The sequence below is a fragment of the Vitis vinifera genome, chromosome 6 (genome assembly GCF_030704535.1).
Source record: "Vitis vinifera cultivar Pinot Noir 40024 chromosome 6, ASM3070453v1".
Lineage (NCBI taxonomy): Eukaryota > Viridiplantae > Streptophyta > Magnoliopsida > Vitales > Vitaceae > Vitis > Vitis vinifera.
This window is the reverse complement of record NC_081810.1, coordinates 20,092,786-20,117,005: the sequence shown is the minus strand read 5'-3', so window position 1 is coordinate 20,117,005 and position 24,220 is coordinate 20,092,786. Positions and strand designations below refer to the sequence as shown.

Genomic DNA, 24,220 nt, shown 5'->3' with positions numbered 1-24,220 from the left:
GGTCTAGGTTCAAGATGGCATGGCATAGACTACACACAGCAGTTGGAAAATATATTAGACTTATATTTGGTCTCATTCATTAATATCTAAATCTTATATTTATATTATATTTCTATATAATATTTGGATTTATATAGAAAAGGAATGAGTTGCTAATTCCGACTCCTTATTTCCATGTACCAAACACGCCTTAATATCGTAATAAAGAAATATCAATAACTTCTTAGAAAATTTTCTAACTTTTTCTTTCAAAATGGGTGGCTATTAAAAAATGGTTTTTTTTTTTTTATATTCACAAAACTAGTTTTCATCTTTTTAAATCTTCTTTATCTACAAGAGAAATGAATATATAGAGTGATTTTTTTTTAACCTTTTTTTTCGAATTTATTTTTAAAAATAAAAATAAAAATATGAATTAAAAATTGATTTTTATTTTCTATTGTTTCCTTTAATATTCCCAAAAATTTGCTTCCACATACACATTTGAAAGAAAAAAAAACATAAAATAGAAAATTTTAAAAATAATTCCAATTACATACAATTGTCGCTCAAAAATACTCATTGAGATAATCAAATATAATTTTTATATTATTAAAAATAATACTTAAATGATTAAATATAATACCTTGACTAAAAAAAAAGGGAAAAGTAGGTTATAATTCACTAATTTGAAAATATATATATAAAATAACCTAAAATTTTATAAATAAAATATTTTAAAATATATACATTGAATAATTATTTTCTGAAATGAACCTTTTATTTTATATAAATAACACAAATTAACAAGTAAATAGTAGATATTTAATTATAAAGAATTGGTCTCCCTTTTAGTTATATTTTTTTTAAGCGTGAGAACTTATTTAGGATTTTTTTATTTTTTATTTTTTATTTTCCATTCAAAGACAAACATCCTCACTAATATCAAACAACAACAAAATAAGAAATTTAAAATATAATTAAAACTAAAATACTTAAAAATTTAAAAATTAAAAATAAAATAAAATGAACCCTATTGTATTTCTCTTTCTTGATATCCCTATTTTTAACTAGCGTACTTATTGAAGTATGAAAATAATTTCTTTTTGTGAGTTTAACCTTCTATCTATGGCATGACATTTTTAAAATCTTCAACTTACGGTATGGCATTGTTTAAAAATAAAGCATTGTATGCAATGTCGCATAGAAATAAAAATGTATTATTTAAGTGAAGTGGTTAAATCTTTATTTAATTATACAATTTTAAATATTTGAGTTAAAAACTATATATATATATATTCATAAAATTCAAAATATTAATTATAAAAATAAAATTAATTAAATAAAATTTTATTTATAATTCTATTTTTATTTCATATAATAAGGACTTTATTTAAATAATTCAAATGATTCAATATGCTTCTCATAAATTCAACTCTTTTGTTACTATTTTTCATCTTAATTCATAAAATTTAATTTTATGTAAACATATGATTAAACATAATTAACTTTACCCCAAAAAAGTATCTCATAAATGGTAGATAATAATAATAAAATAATAAATTATTGAATTTGCTTCATCCTAATATGTTTTTTTTTTTTAATAAAAACTAGTTCAAGTCTATTAGGTTCTTGAAAAATGATAGGAAAAGTGAAAAAATATTTAGGAAAATTATTCTCCGGGGATAGAAAATGAGATAGAAAAAACATAAAGTATTTCAAAAATTTTAAATATTTTCCCCAAAAAAAATTTAGAAAAATGCATTTGCTAACAATTTAAATTTCCTTCTCTCAAAATTTTTTATACATATTTTATTATTATTTACTTAAATTAAGTTTTATCATTTTTAGTAAATAATTAATCCTTCTAACCTAAGAATAATTAAACATATTAAAGTTGATCTTAGAGAACGACAACCTAAAATGTTATAAAGTCTTGAAATATTATAAAGTCTTGATAACTCTTTTTTGTTTTTTTTCTTGACCAAAGTTGTCACATATTTAGGTTTTAATATTTTAATGCAATCAATCCTCCCTTTGAGCATTTATCTTTGATTGATTAGCTTATAGTTCTAACCATTAGTATTAGAGTAACCATTTTACTGAAATAACTAATCAATCTCTCTCACTTATCATGGAAGGTTGATTGTCGACTTTTCAATATCAAAACTAAATATATAACCTAGTTTAGCAAAATTACGTAATCAAAAATTATTTTCAACAAAAGTTACAATAGTTGTGGTGTTGTCCACTATGATGAAATATTTTTGATAATTAAGATTTAAATGAGAGGAAAAGAAATAGATATGATCAACTAAAAATAAATTGAAAATTTATAATGAAATTAAAATAATAATGAGTTCAAATTGGAAAGAAAAATTTACTTAAGAAAAACTGGAAAAAATACTAAACAAAGATATATGGGTCTGGAAACTAACATGACTTAGTATTTATTTTTATTTTTAATCTTGTTACAAACAATAATGTTGGCTTATGACTATGGATATACATAGTTAATAAAAAATAGTTTTAAGTATTATTATGTTAAAATGACCTTTAACAAAAAGAAAATAGAAAAATTTTGAAGAAAAAAATAAAATTTTGAATATTTCACAATGTCATTAGTTTTTTCTTCTTTTTTTTTCTTTTATGTAAAAAATAAAGAGCTTGAAATAATATAAATTTTAAAATAATTTTCTTTTGGTTTTTAATTACAATTAAACAAAAAAAAAATATTTTATTATTTTAATAGTTTAAATAGTAAACTATTTTTTTTTAAATAGTTTTAGAGATTAAAGGGTTATATATTATATATTATGTCATTATTTCTTTTAAATTTATAAAAATATCAAAATGAGAGTACTTTATTCATTATATTAATATCCTTATGAAGAAAAATAAAAATACCTTTTAAAAATTTTAAATTGAAAAATAAAAAGTTAATTTTATTTTATTTTTAAATATTTTCATCATATTACACCTTATTCCAATTTTCAAAATAATAATAATAATAATAATAATAATAATAATAATAATAATAGTGCATGAATATATTTTCTATTTTTTGTTTTTAAAAATAGAAAATCTTATATAAAATATAGAAATACTTACACAAAAAACAGATAAATACTAGATAGCTTGTAAACTTAAAATAATTTTTAAAATTTTGGAAATAATTTTTAAAATTTTGGAAATAATTTTTAAGAATACAAGATAAATTTTTATATTTTTACAACATTTCTTGTATTTTTTTTTATGGTAGTTTATATTTTTGGGTTTTAAGATTTTTTCTATTTTTATCCTTTTGGGATTAAGAAAAGAGAAAATTGTTTTAAAAAACTCAAAAGTAAGAAATAGTCAAATAAAAGATATGCAGAATGTCATTTTCCTCACATTCTTTATTCTATTTATAGTCATACTTTAACCACCTCACTTGTCCACATTCACCATTTTCTCCCATTTCTTTTAATTAAGGCAAAAATGTAGATGGTTGACCAATGAAAGCATCTTTCACTTAGACTAACACATGTATTAGTTTGCTATAGATTAACTAAGCCTATCAAAGTACTAAGAGAAGGGTACCTATCCAAGTACTATGTACATCATTCATCTATCTAGCATCTTTATGTCATCAGGGATCTAATATCTGCTTGGGTTTAAGAATGCATGCATCTAAGATCCTAAGTATAATGGAAGTGATGAAAGTAAAAACTTTGGCCCCATATGGTTTGTTAGAAATCACACATATGATTTGATTGTTCTCAAATCTAAATTCTTTCTTAGAAAAAATCTTGAACTTGGATGATCTTCCATTTGATAGTTCCTTCTTTGTCCATTTGCATAAATATAAAGTGGCTACACATCTTGAGAGGAGACAGAAGAGGAGACTAGGTATTTGGAAGACTAATAGTTTGAAAAGTTAGAGCCCAACCCTAAAACTCTTAGAGTGTGTTTGGTTGGCCGGATATAATATGGAATAGGTTAAGAAAGGGATATTATATCATATCCCATGTTTGATTGATGATGAAATATAATAAGTTCTTCCATCACTTATCCTATCATATACTCAATCAAATATGAGATAGTATAAATGGTAGGATATATTATCCACTTTTTGTTTTTTGTCCCTTTTATATGGGATATGTTCATCACATGCTAAAATATGAAATACGCATATCTTATGTATCATAATTTTTTTTTTTATCAAATTTTTTTATACTCATTTTACAAAATAATTTTTTTATTATAAATTAAATTTATGTTTCAAAAAGAAAAAATAAAAAGAATTTATAAACTAATATTAATATATAACATATAAATTATTTTTATATATTGAATAACATAATATAAAAAAATTTATTTATAAAGTTTGAATATTTTTATCATGAATATTGTTAAATATAAGAGATTTAAAAAATAAAAAATAAAAATATTGGAATGTGATATAATTTTTATTTTAAATATTAAAAATAATATATATATATATATATATATATATATATATATATTTCATTTTATTTTTTTCACAAATTAAATGTAAACATAATATAACATACCAAATATGCTAATTTAGAATATCATATCCTAGGATATATATTTCCTATTCAATTGGATATGATATCTTAGGATATACATATCTTATTCTATTCTATTATATCCCACCAACCAAACATAGTCTCAAGGTTTATATAGACTTTCTAGTGAGCTTAACTAACTTTGACCCAACTTGAATTTGGGTCACTTAATCTATCTCATTGGATCTTAATTAATTAATTAACCTTAATATATTTTAATTAATTAATTAGTCCAATCTATAAATCAAAATTAATTAATCATAAAATCTCATCCAACCTTATGCTTTTAATAAGACATTCTTATGCACATAAATGATTAATTTTTCATAAATCCTCAAAACCTTTGTTATAACAAAGAATATGAGTTTGAGGGGGAGGGGGGGGGGGGGGGTCATTTAAGCTAATAGAAAAATATTGGCTCCCTCAAAATATAATTATAGAGTTGTCTTAACATTCTACTAAAGAAAATCAATTGCACTCCAATATCCCATGTCATTACATCAAGATAAATGTTGATTAAACTAAATAATCAACTCCCCCATTCTATGACTTACTATCCATTGCATATAGACTTCTTATGAATGAATGTTTGTAATCTAACAAGATAGATGATATCAACCTCTCAAGATTATCTGTATGATTCTTGTGCCTCAGATCTTCTTATTATGTGATCAACCGATATATTCTAACTTACCAAGAAAATATGTCAAATTCCACTAAAGGAATTATTACAACATCACAAATTTTATGATCACAAGTTCTTAGGATTACCAAAAGACACATTTTCTCAAACTCGTGAGATATTATAATACTTATCTTGAGAATATCCATTGTCATATACTTTAATCAATAGTGATTCAATTCACAAGGAATGTGTGACTACCTTATGGTCTCACTTGTAGGTTATAACTATTGAAGACCTCAACACCAACTTAATATTCACTATAAGTTTTGTTTAAAGTGTATTTATACATACTAATGCACTCACCATTGGAAACTCATCTTAATGAACAAAATAAATGATCCTTCTAATTAGTAGGTAGTATACTACAACCTTAATGGATTGTCTAAGTTCATGAATCAATTGTGAACAACTCATCAACTTGCAAGAAACCTATGACTTACATTTTACATGTAACTCGTAATGCATCTATGTCATGTACAATATAAGTAGTGCAAACTTGAAAACTCAAATAAATTTTAATGCAATTAATGAATAGAATAGTGGAAACTCAAGTTTAAATTTATTACATCATGTCTCACTTTTAAAGGCTTTATGCTAACACTATACATTTATCAAACTGTAAATTCAACCATTTCTAATGATAGATATTTGGCATTGTTAATAGAATAACAGTCTCCCACATTGCTTTCATAAGAGCAAGTCATATTTTTTGAGACATGATAAGGGAATCAATAAGTATTGACATTTTTTAGACTTCTACCAGGTATGATGTCACTTGGTAATGGCAATGCCATTACTATTAAATGCCAAAGTTCTTGTAAAAAAGCATTACCTAAATGTTTTTGAATTTCAAAACTGATAAGCCCCTTGAACTGTTATAACACTTCAAATCATGTCTATTAATGTTTAATGTCTCAGAATACTGACAGACACCACAAAAGAAGAAAAACCACTTTCATAATGCACTACATCCATTTGCTTTCTTTATCGTCTTCATCAAGAAATCCATGCTACCATTGTTAGCACAAACAATCTTTGGATTCCATTTTCCTTCATTGATAAAGACTTAGGTTACAACATTGACCATGAAAACTACCATATCAAATATGCTATTTCACTATCTTCAAAGACTGGAAATTTAGGTGGAGAAAGTGAAAAAGGGAATGGGAATACAAAAGTATTATCAAAGGAGCCACATAGCAATGCTAAAAAGGGATACTAGAAATCATGGAGATTAATTGAATCTATCCAGATACTACAATGTTTCTTGTTTTAAAAAAGATAAGGAAGTAAACATATAATAGTTATTACACACATTTTGAAAGGTTTAAAGTGTTTCACTTATTTTATCTATCATGTTTTAGTTACTCATCATGCACATACATACAAATCTAATAGCTTATGGAATATCCTATACTTTTTAACATTCTACTTTCTTTGCAAAAGTGTTCTTTAAATCGTTCGTGAAATTTCTCATATAGTTAGAGCAAGTAAGATACTCTCCACATCATGACACATTTACTTTTATTTGGCAACTTTTTAGTACTATAAAGCCAACTAGAATTTTAAACCTAGAAATCATGACCCTTTTCCTTTAGGTGCATCTTTAAATTTTCAATGTTCCAAGTCTATGCATTTATTTCCTTATGATCCAATCTATGGTAGATTAACCCTTATGAATTTGCTTTTAGTATAACAAGAATTGTCCATAATTGAATAATGCTTTTAGAATAGTAAAGAAAATAGTTTATATAGCAACCTTCCAAACAAAAGAAACATCAAAAGTAATATTTCTTAAAGTTTATTGTGTTCCATGGTTTCACCAATTACTTGCCAAAGAGTGTTTGTAGTAGATATATACCTTGGTAAAAGAAAATAGTTTATATAGTAACCTTTCAAACAAAAGAAACATCAAAAGTAATAATTCTTAAGGTTCATTATGTTCCATGGTTTCACCAATTGCTTGTCAAAGAGTGTTTACAGTCGATATATAGCTTGATCAACTTTATCACATATTCAATAAGTGCATTCCTAAATAGTCCTTGTTTTCTATTGTGAGGATTCTTAATATTCTCAAAGACTGATCCCAAAGACAAAGCCCTTAATGTTTAGAAACTTCCGTTTAACTTTCTTATCATACTCCCTCATCAATGTCTATTGGTGAGTTGTCATTTTAACTAATGTTCTTTCTCTCTTTTCCTTTGTGAAGTCCATGACGGATCACATTTCTATTGAATTGTCGAAAATATTTGTTGATTGATTTATCCTTGGGATTGAGAAACAATCGCTAGGGCAAGCCTTGTTTAAGTTTCTATAATCCACACAAACATGGCTTGTCCCATTCTTTTTTTTTTTTGAACCACCATAATATTGATACACCAAGTTGGATAATGTGCTTGTTTTATAAACCTAACATAATGCAACTTGAAGACTTCTTAATTAATGATCTTCCTCTTCTTTGCTGCCATCTACCACGTCTTTTATTGAATAGAAGCAAATTGAGGATGCAAATGAAGTTAATGAACTCCCACAATACTCTTTATTTAACAACCTTCTTTCTCATATAGCAATAGGCTTTTGGCAATAGGAACATACCTAACTTGAAAGAGAAATTATAGGCTTTGTGAAGGCATAATACTAATGGATTCAAAGGTCATTCAATTACAAATATACCAAGAATATCTAAGAAGGTTGTCAACTATAAAAAGACTTCATTATCAGCTACACTTCTAAGGCAAAAGTGCTATAGCAAAGATATGGATCTAGAGATGGATAATTAGCAATTTAATAAAAAAAATTTAATCCATAATATATCTTGCTTTTTAGAAAGGAAGTTAAAGTGCTCAAAAAAGGAAAAAAAAAAAAAAAAAAACTAAAGTTGCCTTTGGCCATCAAAAAATTTGATGGAAAGTATAGGGAAAAGAAAATAAAGAGGAAACAAAATAAAAGAAACCGAAAAGGAAAATAAAAGTTAGATTTAAAATGGATAAATTATTTTTATATGATATTTTAAATCCATTTCATTTATTTCAACTTTTTTTATATAAAGATTAAATCATTTGAAAATATAAAAGTTTTTAAATAATTTTAATTATATTTAACACTTTTTTTTTTTCAATTTTTTTTGTAGAAAAATCATTATGAGAAAATTATTTTCCTTATCTTCGTTGTTCTTTCATGAGATTAAACATTGTTTAAGAAAAAAGATTTTCCATATGCTTCAAATTTTTTAGAAAAACCTTAACAAGAAAATCATTGTTAATAATTAATTTTCTTAACGACTTAAGTGAAACTTGATAAAAAATTTAAAATATATAAACATAATTTATTTAGTAAATAAAATAAATTTGAACTAATGTATAACAATAATTTATTAATTAAATTAAATTTTTAATTTTTAATTTTTCAATTTTTCTCAAATTTTAAAAATCTTTTCAATTATATTTGACTTCTAAAAAATTTGTAGAAAAATGTGAGATAAAGAAAATTAAAATGAAAAAAAACCTAAATAAATAAAAAATAGATTTAAAATTAATAGATTGTTTTTATATATTTATTAGAATTCATTTGATTTATTATTTAAATAAATAATTTTAAAATACATAAAATCATACATGAAATTAATTTTAATTATATTTTATTTTCTTTTGTACTTTTATGAAATCAAATAATAATTTTTTTCTTTCCTTAGGGCAACAAATATAGAATTCATCAGTTAATTTGGAAAGCACTAAATACATAAATCAAAATCCAATGGTACAAAAGGAAATACCCTTAGATAGGGTATTAACATTGTAGCTTTTGAAATTGGGACCCTAACCCATACTTTTAGTCCATTTTTACATTTGGAGTTTCAATAATAAGTTAATAACCTCACACATCAAGGCCCAAAATTGACCCCTTTTGGGGTAATTTGGTAATTTCAGTCAAATATATCACCCGCCGTTTCAACCCCAGAACCGCGTGAACGCCCCAAAAGACTCGAATAACCCTCCGCCGCCAGATTCATCGGCCCCTCCCAAATTAGGACACATGGCCGAATCACGCACCCCCGGCGAGACTGAAGCCGGCCAGTGAAATACCTAGAGAGAGAGAGAGAAAGTGTATCGTTTGGCTTGGAGACTTGAAAGAGCGAGGAGGCTCCTCTATAAACACGTTTCTCCAATTAAAAAAAAAATAAAAAAATAAAAAAAATAAAAAACTACGATACTGGAAATCACCCTTTTTTATTTTTTTTATTTTTCATTTTTGCCTCTTGGCAGCCTCTCTATTATCTCTCTTTCTCTCTCTAAAAAAAAGGTTCTCTCTCTAGACTTTCTCTCTCTCTGGACATCGCCGAGTCGCTAAATCCGAATTAACCCTATAGCTTTGAACCGGAATCGGATCCTTATCCTCACCACCCCGTGCAGATTAGCCACCGCCGCCCCCTCCCGATATTATCTCCCGGAGGAGACCGAAACTCTGCGTTTCGTCATTTTCCGGTGCCGGCGGTCATTTCCGGCAAGGTCCGTCCGCACGATTGCTAACCTGCGCTCTCTTTCGTCTCTTTGTTTATCCATATATATTGATTGATCTGTAATCAGTCGAAGTTTCGCCCCTCTGTGGAGGTGAGTGTCTCCGATGAAGCATCGGCTTCGATTGCTTTGCTTCAGTGTGGTTTGGTGCTGATTTAGGGTTTTTGATTGTGGATTTAGGGTTTGAATGCGGTCTAGGGTTCGGTAATCGGAATTTTTCTGGGTTTAGCGATTCAATTTATTTGATTCCACTTTTGAATTTATGGATCCGTTGATGAGTCTCTTTAATTTGTTCATTTAATTTCTTTTTGGGCATTGGTGAGTTTTTTTGATTTCATGATCAGATTTGCTTGAGACTTTGAATGTTTCGGCCTCAAATTGAGTGTTGAGTTTGTTCCAGTGCTGGCTTCATTTGAACTGTTTTGGATACTGAATTCTGATTGCAGTTCCTTGTTTATGATTATATTTGGGGCGAGAACTTGGTATTTTGAAGGTTTTGTTCTTTGTATCTTAAATGTCTGAGTTTTACTCTAGTATGGCACCCTTTGTCAGTTCCAACAATGACCAGAGCTCACCTCTAATTTACTTTTATTTCTGGCATGGTTATGTAGCTTTGGTATTCAGGCAATGTAAGCTTAACTGAGGGGGGCATTTTCTTTCTCTAGGATTGCTTTGTGGGTGTCCAATTTCAAGTAGCCTTAAGAGCTTTCATGTTGTTTTGGTATCTTAAAGATGAAAACCAATATCAACTGAGCCAGTTAGTCATGTTAGACTCCTTGATAATAAACTAAAATCTAGGATCAGAAATTCTTGTTTCTTTTCTTTCTCCAGCATTTTTCTAATCCAAATAGAAAGTTTGGAGTCAGCTTTTCTTGCTTTACTGGACTATATTGGCTTATGTGTTTTTCCTATCTAGATTTGCATGATGTTCATTCAGGCTTCAACTGACTAATTGCCGTTTATTTGTCATGCAGGCTTTCTGCAGAGACTGGGAAATAACTCTCTTTGAAGCACTTAGTTTTTGCAGTATAGGATTTGAAGTGACTATCAAATAAGTTCCATGTAAAAGGATGGCTTTCTTTAGAAACTACTCGAATGAAACGGTAGCACAGAGTGTCCTGGATGAGAAGGGCCAAGGGCAAAACATTGATAGAGTTCACAGTTCAGTAGCAAATGAATATGTAGATGCGACTTCAAGTGAAAAGGATTTTGAATCAAAGGTGGATGGGCAATATCAAAGTGATGGTGATACAAATGATGCTGGGCTGCAAAATGAGGCAGCAGCTGCTGATGATATTGGTTTGAGAATATCAAATTTGCAGCCCTCTGGAAGGAGAACAGCTATGGCAGGGAAGTGGGGTTCAACCTTTTGGAAAGACTGCCAACCCATGGGTCATCGGAATGGTTCTGAATCTGAGCAGGATTCAAAATGTCGTTTTGATTGTAAAAATGAGGAAGCATTGGAAGACAATTCATCTGATGGCAGGGAAGTTGACAAGGTTCAGAAGGGTCAAAATGATGTTCCTGCAGATGAGATGTCATCTGATGATTACTACGAACAGGACGGGGAAGACCAAAGTGACTCGTTACATTACAGAGGTTTAAATCATTCCAGTGTCTTAAACTCACAACCACAGTCAAGACCTGTTGCTGTAAACATGGCTCGGAATTCAAAAGCTTCAAATGATAATGAATATGATGATGACGAGGATGGTGATAATGATGGTGATGCTGATTATGAAGATGAGGATGAGGAAGAGGAAGATGGTAATTGCATTTGACCTTTTGTTTTTGTTATAAGTCATTTAGTTAATATTTAGTGTGTGCATTTTTTTTTCAAATTTTTTTTTTATTTTAACTATACATACACTTTTATTCTATTGCAATGCATTAATTTTCTTCATGACATGTGGTGTTTGTTTCTCTTGTTGGCTGCAGAAGATGATCCTGATGATGCAGATTTTGAACCTGATTATGGTGTCACTAGCAGCAGAACTGCCAACAAGGTTCAGATTTTCTGTATTATTTTAATTAATTATATTTGAAGTATTAGTTGGATATCGTTCTTTTTAATTGTTGCACATAGTACTAGATTTAGGTAACACTTGGAACTGGACTTTAAGGGTTCTGGATTTGGGTGTGAGGCCCCAAGCCAATATGTTGATTTGGTAAGACTTCTGAAAATGTGATTTTGATCTTAGGACAAATCTGTAAATGGATGTTAAGTTCCCAAAGATATGGATTTTAAATAACAATTATATGTTGTTATTTAGCAATCCATGGCACCTACAATTTAGAAATTTATTTGGTAATGGGGTTTTGACTTTAGGACAAATCTGCATCTCGATGTTCAGTCCCAAATATGCGAATTTTAAATAAAATGCATATGAATGTTGTTTAGAAATTTATATCACATGCGATTTAGAAACTCAATCCTGTTTATATATATATGTATATATATGTGTGTGTATATCACTATTTTTGTCTCTCAAATAAAAACAAACCCCAATAATAAAATTCTGGGTAGGGACATGGATCTCGATTTTAGTTTAATTTTTAGGATGAAGGGAGCATTTTTTTGACTACTGTTATAAAAGTTATATTTGTTTTTTGAAACTACTCATATTGGAAAATTGAAATTAAATCACTTGGACGATAACTTTCAAAGCACAAAAAATAGTCAAGGAAAACTTTGGAAGAGAAATTAATCTGTTTGAAAAAATCTATCCTAGCATAATGCTAAATCCTTTTTCTGAACAGAGGCTTAACTCTAGATCTGCCATTTGTTAACATAATATTATGTGCTTCTATTAGTATGGTGGTAAAGTTGGCGGTAATAGTTTCCTTTTCCAACTTAATAAATGCAGCAGTGGGTCATAATTGTGCTAGGAATTGAAACTAGAAAATTTGAAATAACTAATTACGAAAAAGTTAACAAATATATTTTTTGATCAGTAAACAGCTAACAAATATGAAGTATGATCAATAAATATAAAGTGATAAATGCATAGGATCCTGATCAGTAAACAGTTAGCAAATATAAAGTAAGATCAATAAATATAAAGTGATAAATGCATAGGATCCTGAATAGTAGAGCACTTGGTAAGTTATTTCCCTTTATGATAACATCTACAGAATATGCTTCATCTCATGTCTCCATACTCATTTTTCATATAAGAGTGATATAATAACTGAAGAGGGTGTTCTCTCAAAGTTCTTCTCCCTTCCAGCCAGAGGAATTGCAAAAAATGAACTTTTGGACCCTAAACATGACTAACCCACAAACCGTTGGTAGTCTACAATTAACCATGCCAGTTCTTAAAATAATATTCCAATCCAAGCATGAGTCAAACCCAGACATGGCTGGCTATCATAATTCCCCATTTTACCATAGTAAACCCGAACTCCTACACTAGTTGCAGTCAAATCCCTCATTGTTTTTTGATTTTTCCAGACTTTGTCTTGTTTTCAGAGATATTTTGGAGGAACAGTTTACAAATATATGTTTTTTTTTTGATAAGTAATGATGAGATATTGTAAACATGCACCAAAGAAAGAGCACATCAAGGCACATAGGAAGGTTTATTTTTATTTTTATAGGTAAAAGCAATTTTATTAAAAGCGCCTAAAGAAGGGCACACAAAAGTATACACGATGTATACAAGGTACCAAGGCCAAACACAAGAAGTATATGAAAGGTGCCAAAGAAAACAATAGAAAAGCGAAGGAACAACCAAGGCGGGATTACCAAAAAACAACTCCCTCCCTTACCAAAAACTCAACCAGTCAACAAATTCCATTAGAGACATTGTGCCTTCACCTAGATACAACTGTACCCACAGAGGGAGATTATTGAGGAAAATGCTCTTCAAAATTTGGATATACTGCTCCTCATTCTCCAAATCTGCTTTCTGCTTCATTTATTTGTCCTTCCTTTTTTCCTTGGTAAAGGGAGATGAGCTTTCTTTGCTAGAGGCAAGTGGGACCTTAGTTTTCATTTATGTAAAGAAGTTGCTTCAATTTTTGTTAATCTATGATGCATACATTTGTTTGTCCCTTAGCTTTGGTTGGCCTTTTGGCACCTTTGTAGACACTGTGTATACGTTTTGCGCCCCCCTTTGTTAGACACTTTTAATATATTTGATACCCATATATAAAAAAAATATGTTGCATACATTACACAACATTTGAGTTTTGTGGTCAGTTATCCCCCTGCCCTTTGTCCAAGATGACCATATATTTGTGAAAAATTGTTTTTGGTGTCTCCTCTTTACATTTTAGACGACTTTTCTTTACCTATAAATATATATAAGGCTGTCCTAGCACAGTTTTAGTGGAGAAGGTGTTCTTGAGAAAAGTTTTCAGCATGAATTTGGATTTTGATGGGTTTGTTTAGATTAAAGGGTGGTGGACAACAATGTGGAAGAGGATGAGGGCAATGAACCCAAGGTAAGGCTTTGGAATTACATGTCTAAGGCAGAGGCAGTTTTAGGCTCTATCTAGTTTTGTTGGATTGCACTTTCCCAGTTTGTTTATGACAGGCAAGTAAACTTTTTTTTTTATTTTTATAAAATGCCTACCAATGAGGGAAGTTTTTGATCCCAAACATCTGTGAACTATCAACTGGAACCTTATCTTGGATGTTTAAAATTTTGTGAAGTTATGTTTGCTAATTCCTTCTCATGGATAATTGAAGTTCAGAAGAATTTTTTTTTTTAATGGAAAATAGATTTCCCCCCCTTTTTTAGCAAGAAAAGAGGTTGAAGGGATGATTTAGGATGACCAAACAAATAAAAACAGAAGAACAACACAAAAGTAAAGCCATAAGATCTCTAACTCCAAACAACCCCCACAAGATTCCTACTACAAACTCATGGGCCTAGAAAATTCCTAAACTCTTGGTGTAAGAGAAGGCATCAGAGCCGATCCCCAACCCCGGTGTGGGGGTTTGTTTGGCCCCGTAAGGGGTGTTTGTTTGTTTAGCCCCGCAATCCCATGGGACATAACGAGGACGTTGTGTCTGTATGGGGGGTGTTTGTGATGTCCCACATCGGATAGGGGAGAATGTTCCTAGTGCTATATATGTAGAAACTCCTTTTAACCAAGTAGACGCGTTTTAAAGCCGTGAGGGTTCCCTTGGGCCCAAAGCGGACAATATCTACACGGTTGGGTATGGGTCTTAACTGATATTATTTAAGTTAAGTTTTCCTCTTACTAGTTAATTCTACCTTTAAAGCAATCGATATTCAATCTAGAAGTTAACTTTTGTTAACCTGGGCTTCTTTTTCATTATCACCGTTGTTTGGGAACATCAATTTAAGAGACTGTCCATGACAAAAGCTTGGTTTTCATAAGTACATTTTGAAAAAGCTTATGTTTCTAGTCTGAGCTTAGATACTGTCATTTGTGTTAATGTAGTTTCAATGGACATGTTGAGGCTTATGCTTCATTTTGCGTTGATGCTTATCTCTCTCCTTATTTGGGCAAAACACCTCAAAACCACCTTTAGCTTTTAAAATGTTTGTTGGCACTTGGTTTGTTGAGCTGGATCACTTGATGCTTCTCTAAAAGATTGTTTGAATGTGTAAGCATGACGTGAGCTGTATGATGATGGGCAACTATCTCCTGTGATTTGGAGAGGACTCAGCTGTTAGTAATGGATATATCATATTTTTTATTATTTTTACAAAATGTAATTTTTTTATATTTTTTTTATACCTATCAAAAAAAAAAAAAATCATATTTTGTATTATTTTTATTTCTTTGAATGTCATGTAGAAAAATTCAGGCTTAAAACTTATGTTTTAGTATGTTTTTAGGTGTTTGACTCTTTTTGGGTCTATCCAAATAAGTCTATCATATTAGAACTCTATTTATCTCATTGGTGGGAAGAAAAGATAAAGAAAACCCTGTTATGCAATTCCATTGTTCCTTATCCATGTTTTAAAAGGCTATTGAGGCTTACGCCTTGAGGATCGCCTCAAGGTGAGGCTCTACAAATTAGCCTTGAGGCTATCGCCTCAGTTAAGGTAATTGAGGCTTAAGCCTCACTTATCAAGGCTTATAGCTTTGAGGCTATAGCCTCATGGCTGTTGAGGCCTTAGACTTGAATATTCAAAGGGTTTTTGGCCTTTATGGACTTTTGGTATATATTTTATAAGAGGCTTAAATCTTAATATTCAATGAGTTTTAATGGGTTCAATTTTCTATGCTTTTGTGGATTTCTAATATAGATTTCATGCATTTTGTATTGGGTCCCTACTTGGTTAAACCCTTTACAAAATGAAGGCTTAATTAACTTTCAGTTAACTTTTAAAATGTAAATGGAAGGGAAAACGAGGTTGAGAAGAATAAGGGAATTGTTGACACTCTTAGTGTTTGATCTCATATATAATTTAATTATTGATGGATAAAAAAAGATACCACTACAATTGGTGGACAAAGAAGAGGGATGGTTGGATATTAGCGCAAATGGGGAGGATATTATAGCAATTTGATATTATTATATTCCTTGGAGGATCTTGGTGATTGTAATAATAATGTTAAAAATTATTTGGTAAAACCATGAGAGAGAGCTAAATTTTATGAGAGAAAAAGGAACTAAATTAGAATTATTAACAATGAAAAATAATTAATTTAATCATTATGAAGTTTATGCCCAATTTTATTGTGATTTTATGAGATTATTTATTTATTTATTTATTGATAATTATTTATTATTTATTCGTTTAAGTTGAGGCTTATGCCTCATTTTGCCTTGAGGCTTACGCCTCGCCTCATTTGGGCAAAACGTCTCAAGACCACCTTTATCCTTTTAAAGCATTGCTCCTTATGAAAAAACAATGTCATTTCTCTTCATAAGAGACATGGATCTATAAAATTGAGATGGATTTTGTTTATGATCAGTTCCACTCTGAGGGAATTATATTTTGCTAGGTCTATATGGGCTTTTAAGCCTATAGCTACACTCTATTGTCTGTCCATAAGTTGGTTGGACACTAGTATTCTCTATGCCTTTCTAGTTTTCTGATGTTTGCTGCTACAATTTACGTACACATTTGTGAAGATAAATATGTGTTTATCTTCTTTACCTTTTTTTTTTTTTTTTTTTCCCCTCTTATAGGTATTTTTTTTTTCTTTTTTTGTCCCCATTGGGATTTGAGCCTGAAACCTTTAATAAACCCACCCCAACTGTTTACCACTTGAGCTAGGCCTCAAGGCATCTTCTTTACTTGGTTTTTTGTATGTATATGATGTACTTCATTGTCCCTACCATGTGCTTGCTTTAAAAGCCTAGTGCAATGCATAGTTTTGGAAGCTTATTATACTCTTTTTTTTTTTTTAGATCCTTGTTGTCTTGGAAGGATTTCTTGTCCTTTTAACTTATTTCAGGGAATTTATTTCATTATTAAAAAAAAGGAAAAAAGAAAGTGAACTTTCAGTGAACTAACATTTTTTTTTCTCTTCTTGGGGCAACAGTACCAGGATAAGGACTGGAATGGTGAAGATTCTGATGAAGATGATAATAGCAATGATGATCTAGATGTCTCAGATGAGGATGATGCATATTATATGAAGAAACCCAAGGGTAGACTACGAGGTAACAGTGGACGTGGTTTAAAACCTACGAAAGAGCATAAATCATTCCCTGCACCTGGTCGAAGAAAAAGAGGCAGAACGTTATTGGAAGATGAAGATTCTTATGAAAAGGATTCTGAAAATGATAGTGATGAGGATTTCAAAAGCATGACAAGGAGAGGTGCACATCTCCGAAAAAGTAAAGGTGGTCAGTCCAGTACTACAGCAAATATCATTGGACGGAACAGTGAGCTCCGCACCTCAAGTAGATCAGTGAGGAAGGTATCATATGTTGAAAGTGAGGAAAGTGAAGAAATTGATGAAGGCAAGAAGAAAAAGAGCCAAAAGGTGCATTCTGCTTGCCTATTACATTATAGCAATGTACTTATTATTTTCCCTTTTTAGTTTATGCCTCTAATGAAGCTTGTGTCAATATCTTCTGTTTTGAAGTTTACATAGTTTAGAATGTTGATGTAAGACTACAAAGGAAGTGGCAATGATAGCAATCAAAAGCTGATGTAAAGAGAATTTAGGGCTATGGGTGCTAAAAAATTGGAGTAGACTGGGATTTAATTAAAGTTTAATCATTTCTTTTTTATTCTTTACAGGCAAATAGTATTTTATAAACAATTGCCTAAGGAAAGGTGGTACAACACCTGTACATTGGAAGGAGTGTACAAAAATCACCACAAAAAGAAAAGAACATGGAAAACTACAAAAGCTACGTTCTAGCTCAAATTCAATCCATCAATATAGTCCAAAAGAGAGCAGTTCACCAGCCCCAAAGGAACTTTAGACCATTTCGAAAGGGATCCGTGAGAAACCCTTTCAACTTCTAATCAGGAAGCTCCTCTTCCTTGAAGACTCTTGCATTCCTCTCTTTCCAAATTTACCAATATAGGCACAAAGTTGCCATTTCCGTACTTCTCTTTGTGTTTTGTCCAAGCCTTGCACATGCCATCGTAAGGTCGTTTACTTTCCATGGTAACATCCACCAATCAAGGTTTAATGACTTCCTTAGCTTCATAGTTACTATTATGGCAAATGCTTAATGCCTTGCACTGTCTTGGCATTGCATTTCTTGTCCTTAATGCATTTTTCCAGTTTTCTGAAAAGAAAAGATTTAGTAAAGGAGGCTTGTTTGGATATGGTTTAGGGCTTTAAATAGATCTTGGCTGCAGTGGGTGTTGGCTATGGAAGTAGCTAATTGAAGGTTTAAATGGTGATTGACAATGAAAGTTTAAAGATGGATCGCAGATTTTTTATTATTATTATTTTTTAAAAAGAATTAGAGAGAATTGAGAACAAAATGGAGAAACTACTAGAATGTTTTTTGATAAGTAAAAAGGTAATTTGTATAAATAACAAACAAAGATGCTATATGCTAAGGTATATAGGACATATCCAAAGGTTACCAAAAGGCACAACCGAAGAGGGCAATCAAAAACAGCCGCTCTCTCCCTCACCAAGAACCTGCCCAATCTACAAAATCAATAAGAGACATTGAGTCTACTTTTGTAATAGCTACTAGAATAATACTAGCATCACACCTTGCAGTATCACACCTAGTTTTAGGGTTGTATCACTTAATTCTTAATCTCTCCAAAGCTGCTGAAAATTCTGCTATACTATTATTAATATCCTTTAAAGAAAAGATTACAAGCTTATACAGACACCCCTAATTGACAAATCCTAGCAGAATAAGGATGATGGCTAGGTGCTGATAAGAAGAGAATTTAGGGCTATGAGTGCAAAGTTATTTATTTATTTATCAATTTTTTGGAAGAGAAACAAACATTTCATTACTATGATTAGTGCTGAAAAATTGGGGGTTAATAATTTCCCTAGGAGGTCTATTGTGCTTACAAGTATCCATGGACTGTTCTTCATCAACCTCTCTATCCAACACACTTTGTAACTCTCACTCCCATTTACAATCAACAGCTAAACTTTCTTCTCCACATAGGTTTCCCCAATAGATTCTTATCTATTGTTGACATGCTGAACTATAGCTCTGATTGCAAAATAACGTAGGATGACAGTGGACATAGCAAATAATAGTAGTGAAGTGCTGATACAAAGAGAATTTAAGGCTATTAGTGCTTGGAAGGAGGGATGCACAGTTTCAAATATACCATTTGGACGTACTGAACTTGGGCAAGTTAGAGGTTTCAAAGTGCAAAAAAGCTAACATGGACTGAAGGATGGTTCTTCTTGTCCAAATTTGATATTCTTCCTGTCCAAATTTGATAGATAGATAGACAGATTTTCCCATTTTGTTAAAAACCAAAATGACAATCATGTTCTCTCCCCAGATAGATAGATAGATAGATGTATTTTCCCATTTTGTTAAAAACCAAAATGGCAATCATGTTCTCTCCCCTATGTAGCCTATCAAAAAAAGGGGAAAAAAAAAATCATGTTCTCTCCTCTATGTTGATTTAAAGTTTTAAAGCAAGCCTTTGCTTCGTTAAATCAGCACCAAAAAAAAAAAAAAAATTTGATTACTGGTGATAATATTCTGATTGGAAGCCCTAAAAGTCCCATTATTCAATAGTGTATCTTGTGCAAAGTGGAGTAGTTCACTGGTTGATTAGTGTTTTATTAATTGCCTGGTTTTACATCGTTTTGGGTTATGTATCTTTTATGTTTGAAATACTGTGTATCAGCTATGAAGTGCGATTTTGTGGATTTATTTGGATGAAAAGAAATCCTGGGATGGGAAATATCCCAATGTGAGAGCTATTTGGCAAAGAATCTAACTCAGATGTCCTTTTTGGGCAATTCCCCCAAGAAATCATAGGCCTAGCATACTTGTTACTACCTGGGGTTGTGGCTAATTCCTAGCCTCATTGCATAGCTTGTGATGGATTTTTCTTTTTAATCGTCTTTTTCATGATAATTTGGCCAACTTGGGACGAGGGGCATACTTAATCACTTGTGAATACCATTTTTTCCACTTCAAACTAGCAAGCTAAGGGGATGCATTGAAGAAGTATTATGGAATTGTTGATGGGGTTAAGGGAGATCTCTTGGAATGAAATTTTTGGGTGTACCATCTATTTTGTTTTATTGAACATTTGCAGTCTCACAAGTTTCATGAGATATACTTGGGTTGTACTTGAGATTTTTATCACATGCTATCACGTGTTTATGGACTCAGTTATTGGCTGGTCTGTAAGCAGATATCTTGATGATAGAGTGGTGATTTTTTTTTTTTTTTTTTTTTTATCATAAACAATATATATTGATAATAGTAAAGTTGAAGAGAAGGATGAGAGATCCTTCCCACAAAGTACAAAACCTGATCAAAGACTATACTCCTCTACTGTACAAGGAGAACTACTGATAAAAGCATGTACAGAATATCTCAAAAACCAAAATCAAACTCTCTCAAATGTTATCCACCCCTTTTGAATTACAAACCAAAAGCCAACTAAGTAGAATAACATTAAGTGGAATTGGCAGTGATATTTTGAAAGACTATATGGAAGGCTTTTACCCAAGTTGAATTCTGCTTTGCTGCTCTTTGATATTTTCCTCTCTTTGCCCTTGATGATGTTTTAGAGACATATTGTCCTTTTACAGAGAAGAAACATAAAACATGCAACATGTTGAAGACATTGGAAAGTGAAGTATGATTGTGGCTAGGGTGGAATATGATGAAGTCTAAAATGTGGTGAATTTTAATTATGAATAATTAGGAACTGGTTTCTTGTCTTGGTGCTGTCATCTGCTTGTGGAGTGATCTTGCATGCTAATATATGTGTGTGTGCTTTCGTGTATGCATGTGTTTTGATAGGCAAATATAGATATATTAAAGAGTTGTTAACAAATAATGGGGGACCACTTATATACAGAGGGACTACAGAAAGTATGATAAAAAATGAATTAGAAATACAAATGACAATTACACTCTAGTGGATGAGTGCTAATAAATTTTTTTAATTTTACCAATCTAATGAATGACAGTAGTTCTGTTATTTATGTGCTAGCCCAGGCCATATACCTTGTGTGAATGTGCTTACAAAGAGAAGGCCACCCCCTCACCTTGGGACATGCATGTGCACACACAGAATTTCACCCTTTTTTCCTGTTTCCTTTCCTATTTGGTTTTTATCAGTGGAAGGACCTCTCATCATTTATTGTTATTATTTTCTGAAGGAGGAAATTGAAGAGGAAGATTGCGATTCAATCGAAAAGGTGCTTTGGCATCAGCCAAAAGGCATGGCTGACGAGGCTCTAAAGAATAATAAATCAACAGAGCCCATTCTGTTAAGCCACTTGTTTGACTTTGAACCCAACTGGAATGAGATGGAGTTCTTAATAAAATGGAAAGGCCAGTCTCATTTGCACTGTCAGTGGAAATCATTTTCTGATCTACAAAATGTAAGCCTTTTGAACACTCTGTGGGTTTTTTGTATGTGTTAAGATGTTTTTAGTTGAATGCATTTTTTTGTAGAGCTTTATTTTATACTGAAACTCCTTTCTTGTGTCTCATAATATATATATATATATGTATATGTATATTTGTCTTTGTAAATTGCAGCTTAGTGGTTTTAAGAAGGTTTTAAATTACACCAAAAAAGTGATGGAGGAAGTGAAGTACAGGAACATGTTTTCACGTGAGGAGGTAATGTCTACCCTTCGTTATTTTTGTATTTGCAAGTTTAGATATGAGACTTTCCTTCATAATGTCTACTTGTGCATGAATTTCGTTAAAGCAATGAAGTTGCATCTTCAAATGTTTAGCCGTAAATGAGGGATGCTATAGAAAAAAAAGGATGAAATGATTGGTGTAGAATTCTGTTGCTTCTTGGAAGGCAGATTACTACCACAAGTGGAAACAAACTGTTTTGTTGTGTAAATGTAACAAAGAAGTGGCATATATTTCTTGAAACTTATCTGTTATCTTGCATATAACGAAAGCCTGCCTGTTTATCTTTTCCACCCCAATTATTTTTATGAAATTTAAGATGGCAAATTTGTCAAATATTGTCATAGCTCATTTAATAGAAGTTCAAACCACCTGATTTACTGTTTCACTGTGGACTATGGTTTGGATGCAGGGCTTATGAGCCTTTCATTGTTTTGTGAAAAATCTTTTATGCATGTTCTCCACTTCTCCCAACTGTTTCAAGGATGAGAAAAAGAAATATGGTGCAAAAAGTTGCTTGGTTTATGGTGGAAAACTGAGTTGTGCTTTTGTGTAAACTTCACTTTTAATCACCATTTTAAATCTTTATAAAGCACTCATTATGGTTTTCTTCATGTCAAATCTTGCTAAGAAATTTCAGATTCACTTTATGGTTTGCAAATTAATTTGAAGATAACAAATTTTATGTTTCAAATGTTATTTTGTGAGAAATAATTGACTATCTTTTCCATAGGGGAAAAAGTTACCCCTTAGGGTATGGATAGGTTGTGAGGTCTCTTGAGGCAAAAAGACACTGCTGTTGTAAACCTTTATACTTTCTACTTCGATATCCTTAGTGGAGCTTGTCTTATGCAATATTATTAATGATTGGAAAATTGTTGACTTTTCTTCTCTAAAAAGTTCGTGTCTTTATTTACTGCACATGAGAGATGTTGCTTCTTCCTATATGTAGGTAAAAAAGTATATTTATATTGTATTGATAAAAGTAGGTAAATATACAAAAAGATGTTGCTTCTTTTTACCCCCTTGAGATGTGTAGTGTGGTCTTGGGTTGTCCTTTGTTTTTGGTTCCTCTATAAGATGTGCAATTGGTTTTTGCTTATATTTGGAGTTATAGTCATACTTTTTCTTTTTCATCAGTGTTTTTGTAAATCTTGGAAGGACTCTTATCTTTCATTGTATTTACCAAATTCTGATGAAATGAATAATCTTGTTTCTAGTAAAAAAAAAGTATAAAAGATGAAAAACCCTTGTAAATGAAAAATATTTAGGACTATAGAAAGAGAAGGAAAATGAAATTCTTTGTTGCAGGACACCTTTTTCTTTCCATCCCTGTGGGAATGAAGTATCAAAACTCAAAATTAACAAGAGAAAGGACTCATATCTTAGCCAACCGTTTGAACTCCTAAGAAACCTCAAATCTCAGTGTCTGCTCCCATCCTCAGAACATCTGAGGACAAATAAGATTTTTTCTGCTCATTAAGCATCCTAAAAATTTCTTAACAGTCGGGTTCCAAAATTGATATTTTGGGTTTAGCAGCAAGAGGAACATGCAAATGGGTTAATCTTAAGGGTTGCAACCAGATTGAGGACTTTCCAGAATGAGTTTAAGATTGGAGACATTCTCAATCAAATCATTAGAGAAGAAATTAGTTCCATCAACAAATTGCAGATGAGACATCCTCACAGGATCCCTTCCAATGTCAATGTCCTCAACAAGACAACACTTTAGTTCTAAGAATCATCCTAGTAGAGCATGCACCACTATAGTAAAAAGGGATGGTGAGAGAAGGCCTCCTTGATGGATACCTCTTGTGGTCTCAATCCAACCCCTAGCTTGCCCATTAACAAGCACTGAAACTGACAAGCATTTTTTTGAATCCACCTTAATGATGACCCATTTTGCCATTAGGATGCCCAGAAGATTTTTTCTACTCTTGATGCAGGCTCCTTAGCAATGGGACATTATCTCATGGAGCACCTTATAGGATCATTTAGAGAGGACCTTAGCTAGAATTTTTTACATATGGGTCTAAAGTCTGATTGCTAAAGATCTAACTTTCTCTAGGAAAAGGATAATGAAAGTTAAATTGGTGATGCAGTTAACAATCCAATCTTGGGAGAGCTCCTGATCAACAATCTTTATTGAGTTCTGTAGTTAAATTGTTTGGAGTTCTCCTCCTTATCTATTAACTGAAAAATGACTTTCTAATTTCCTCATAGAAAGGCCATC

The 24,220-nt window shown here is 31.1% G+C and overlaps 1 protein-coding gene across 4 annotated transcripts in view; it reads left to right on the top strand.

The window, feature by feature from the left end:
* Positions 1–9,465: 9,465 nt before the first annotated feature.
* LOC100261898 (protein CHROMATIN REMODELING 5) overlaps positions 9,466–24,220 on the top strand; it is a 41,751-nt gene continuing 26,996 nt past the window's right edge. Inside the window, exons 1-6 of one of the 4 annotated variants that reach the window (XM_059737615.1) lie at positions 9,466–9,743; positions 10,727–11,519; positions 11,691–11,758; positions 17,232–17,678; positions 21,495–21,719; positions 21,880–21,963. In XM_059737615.1, the coding sequence (XP_059593598.1) occupies positions 10,823–11,519; positions 11,691–11,758; positions 17,232–17,678; positions 21,495–21,719; positions 21,880–21,963 (1,521 nt within the window). In that variant the 5' untranslated portion in view covers positions 9,466–9,743; positions 10,727–10,822. Of the gene's footprint in view, positions 9,846–10,726; positions 11,520–11,690; positions 11,759–17,231; positions 17,679–21,494; positions 21,720–21,879; positions 21,964–24,220 lie in introns of all 4 variants that reach the window. The other 3 variants (XM_002275064.4, XM_059737616.1, XM_059737617.1) reach the window with 3 other exon arrangements.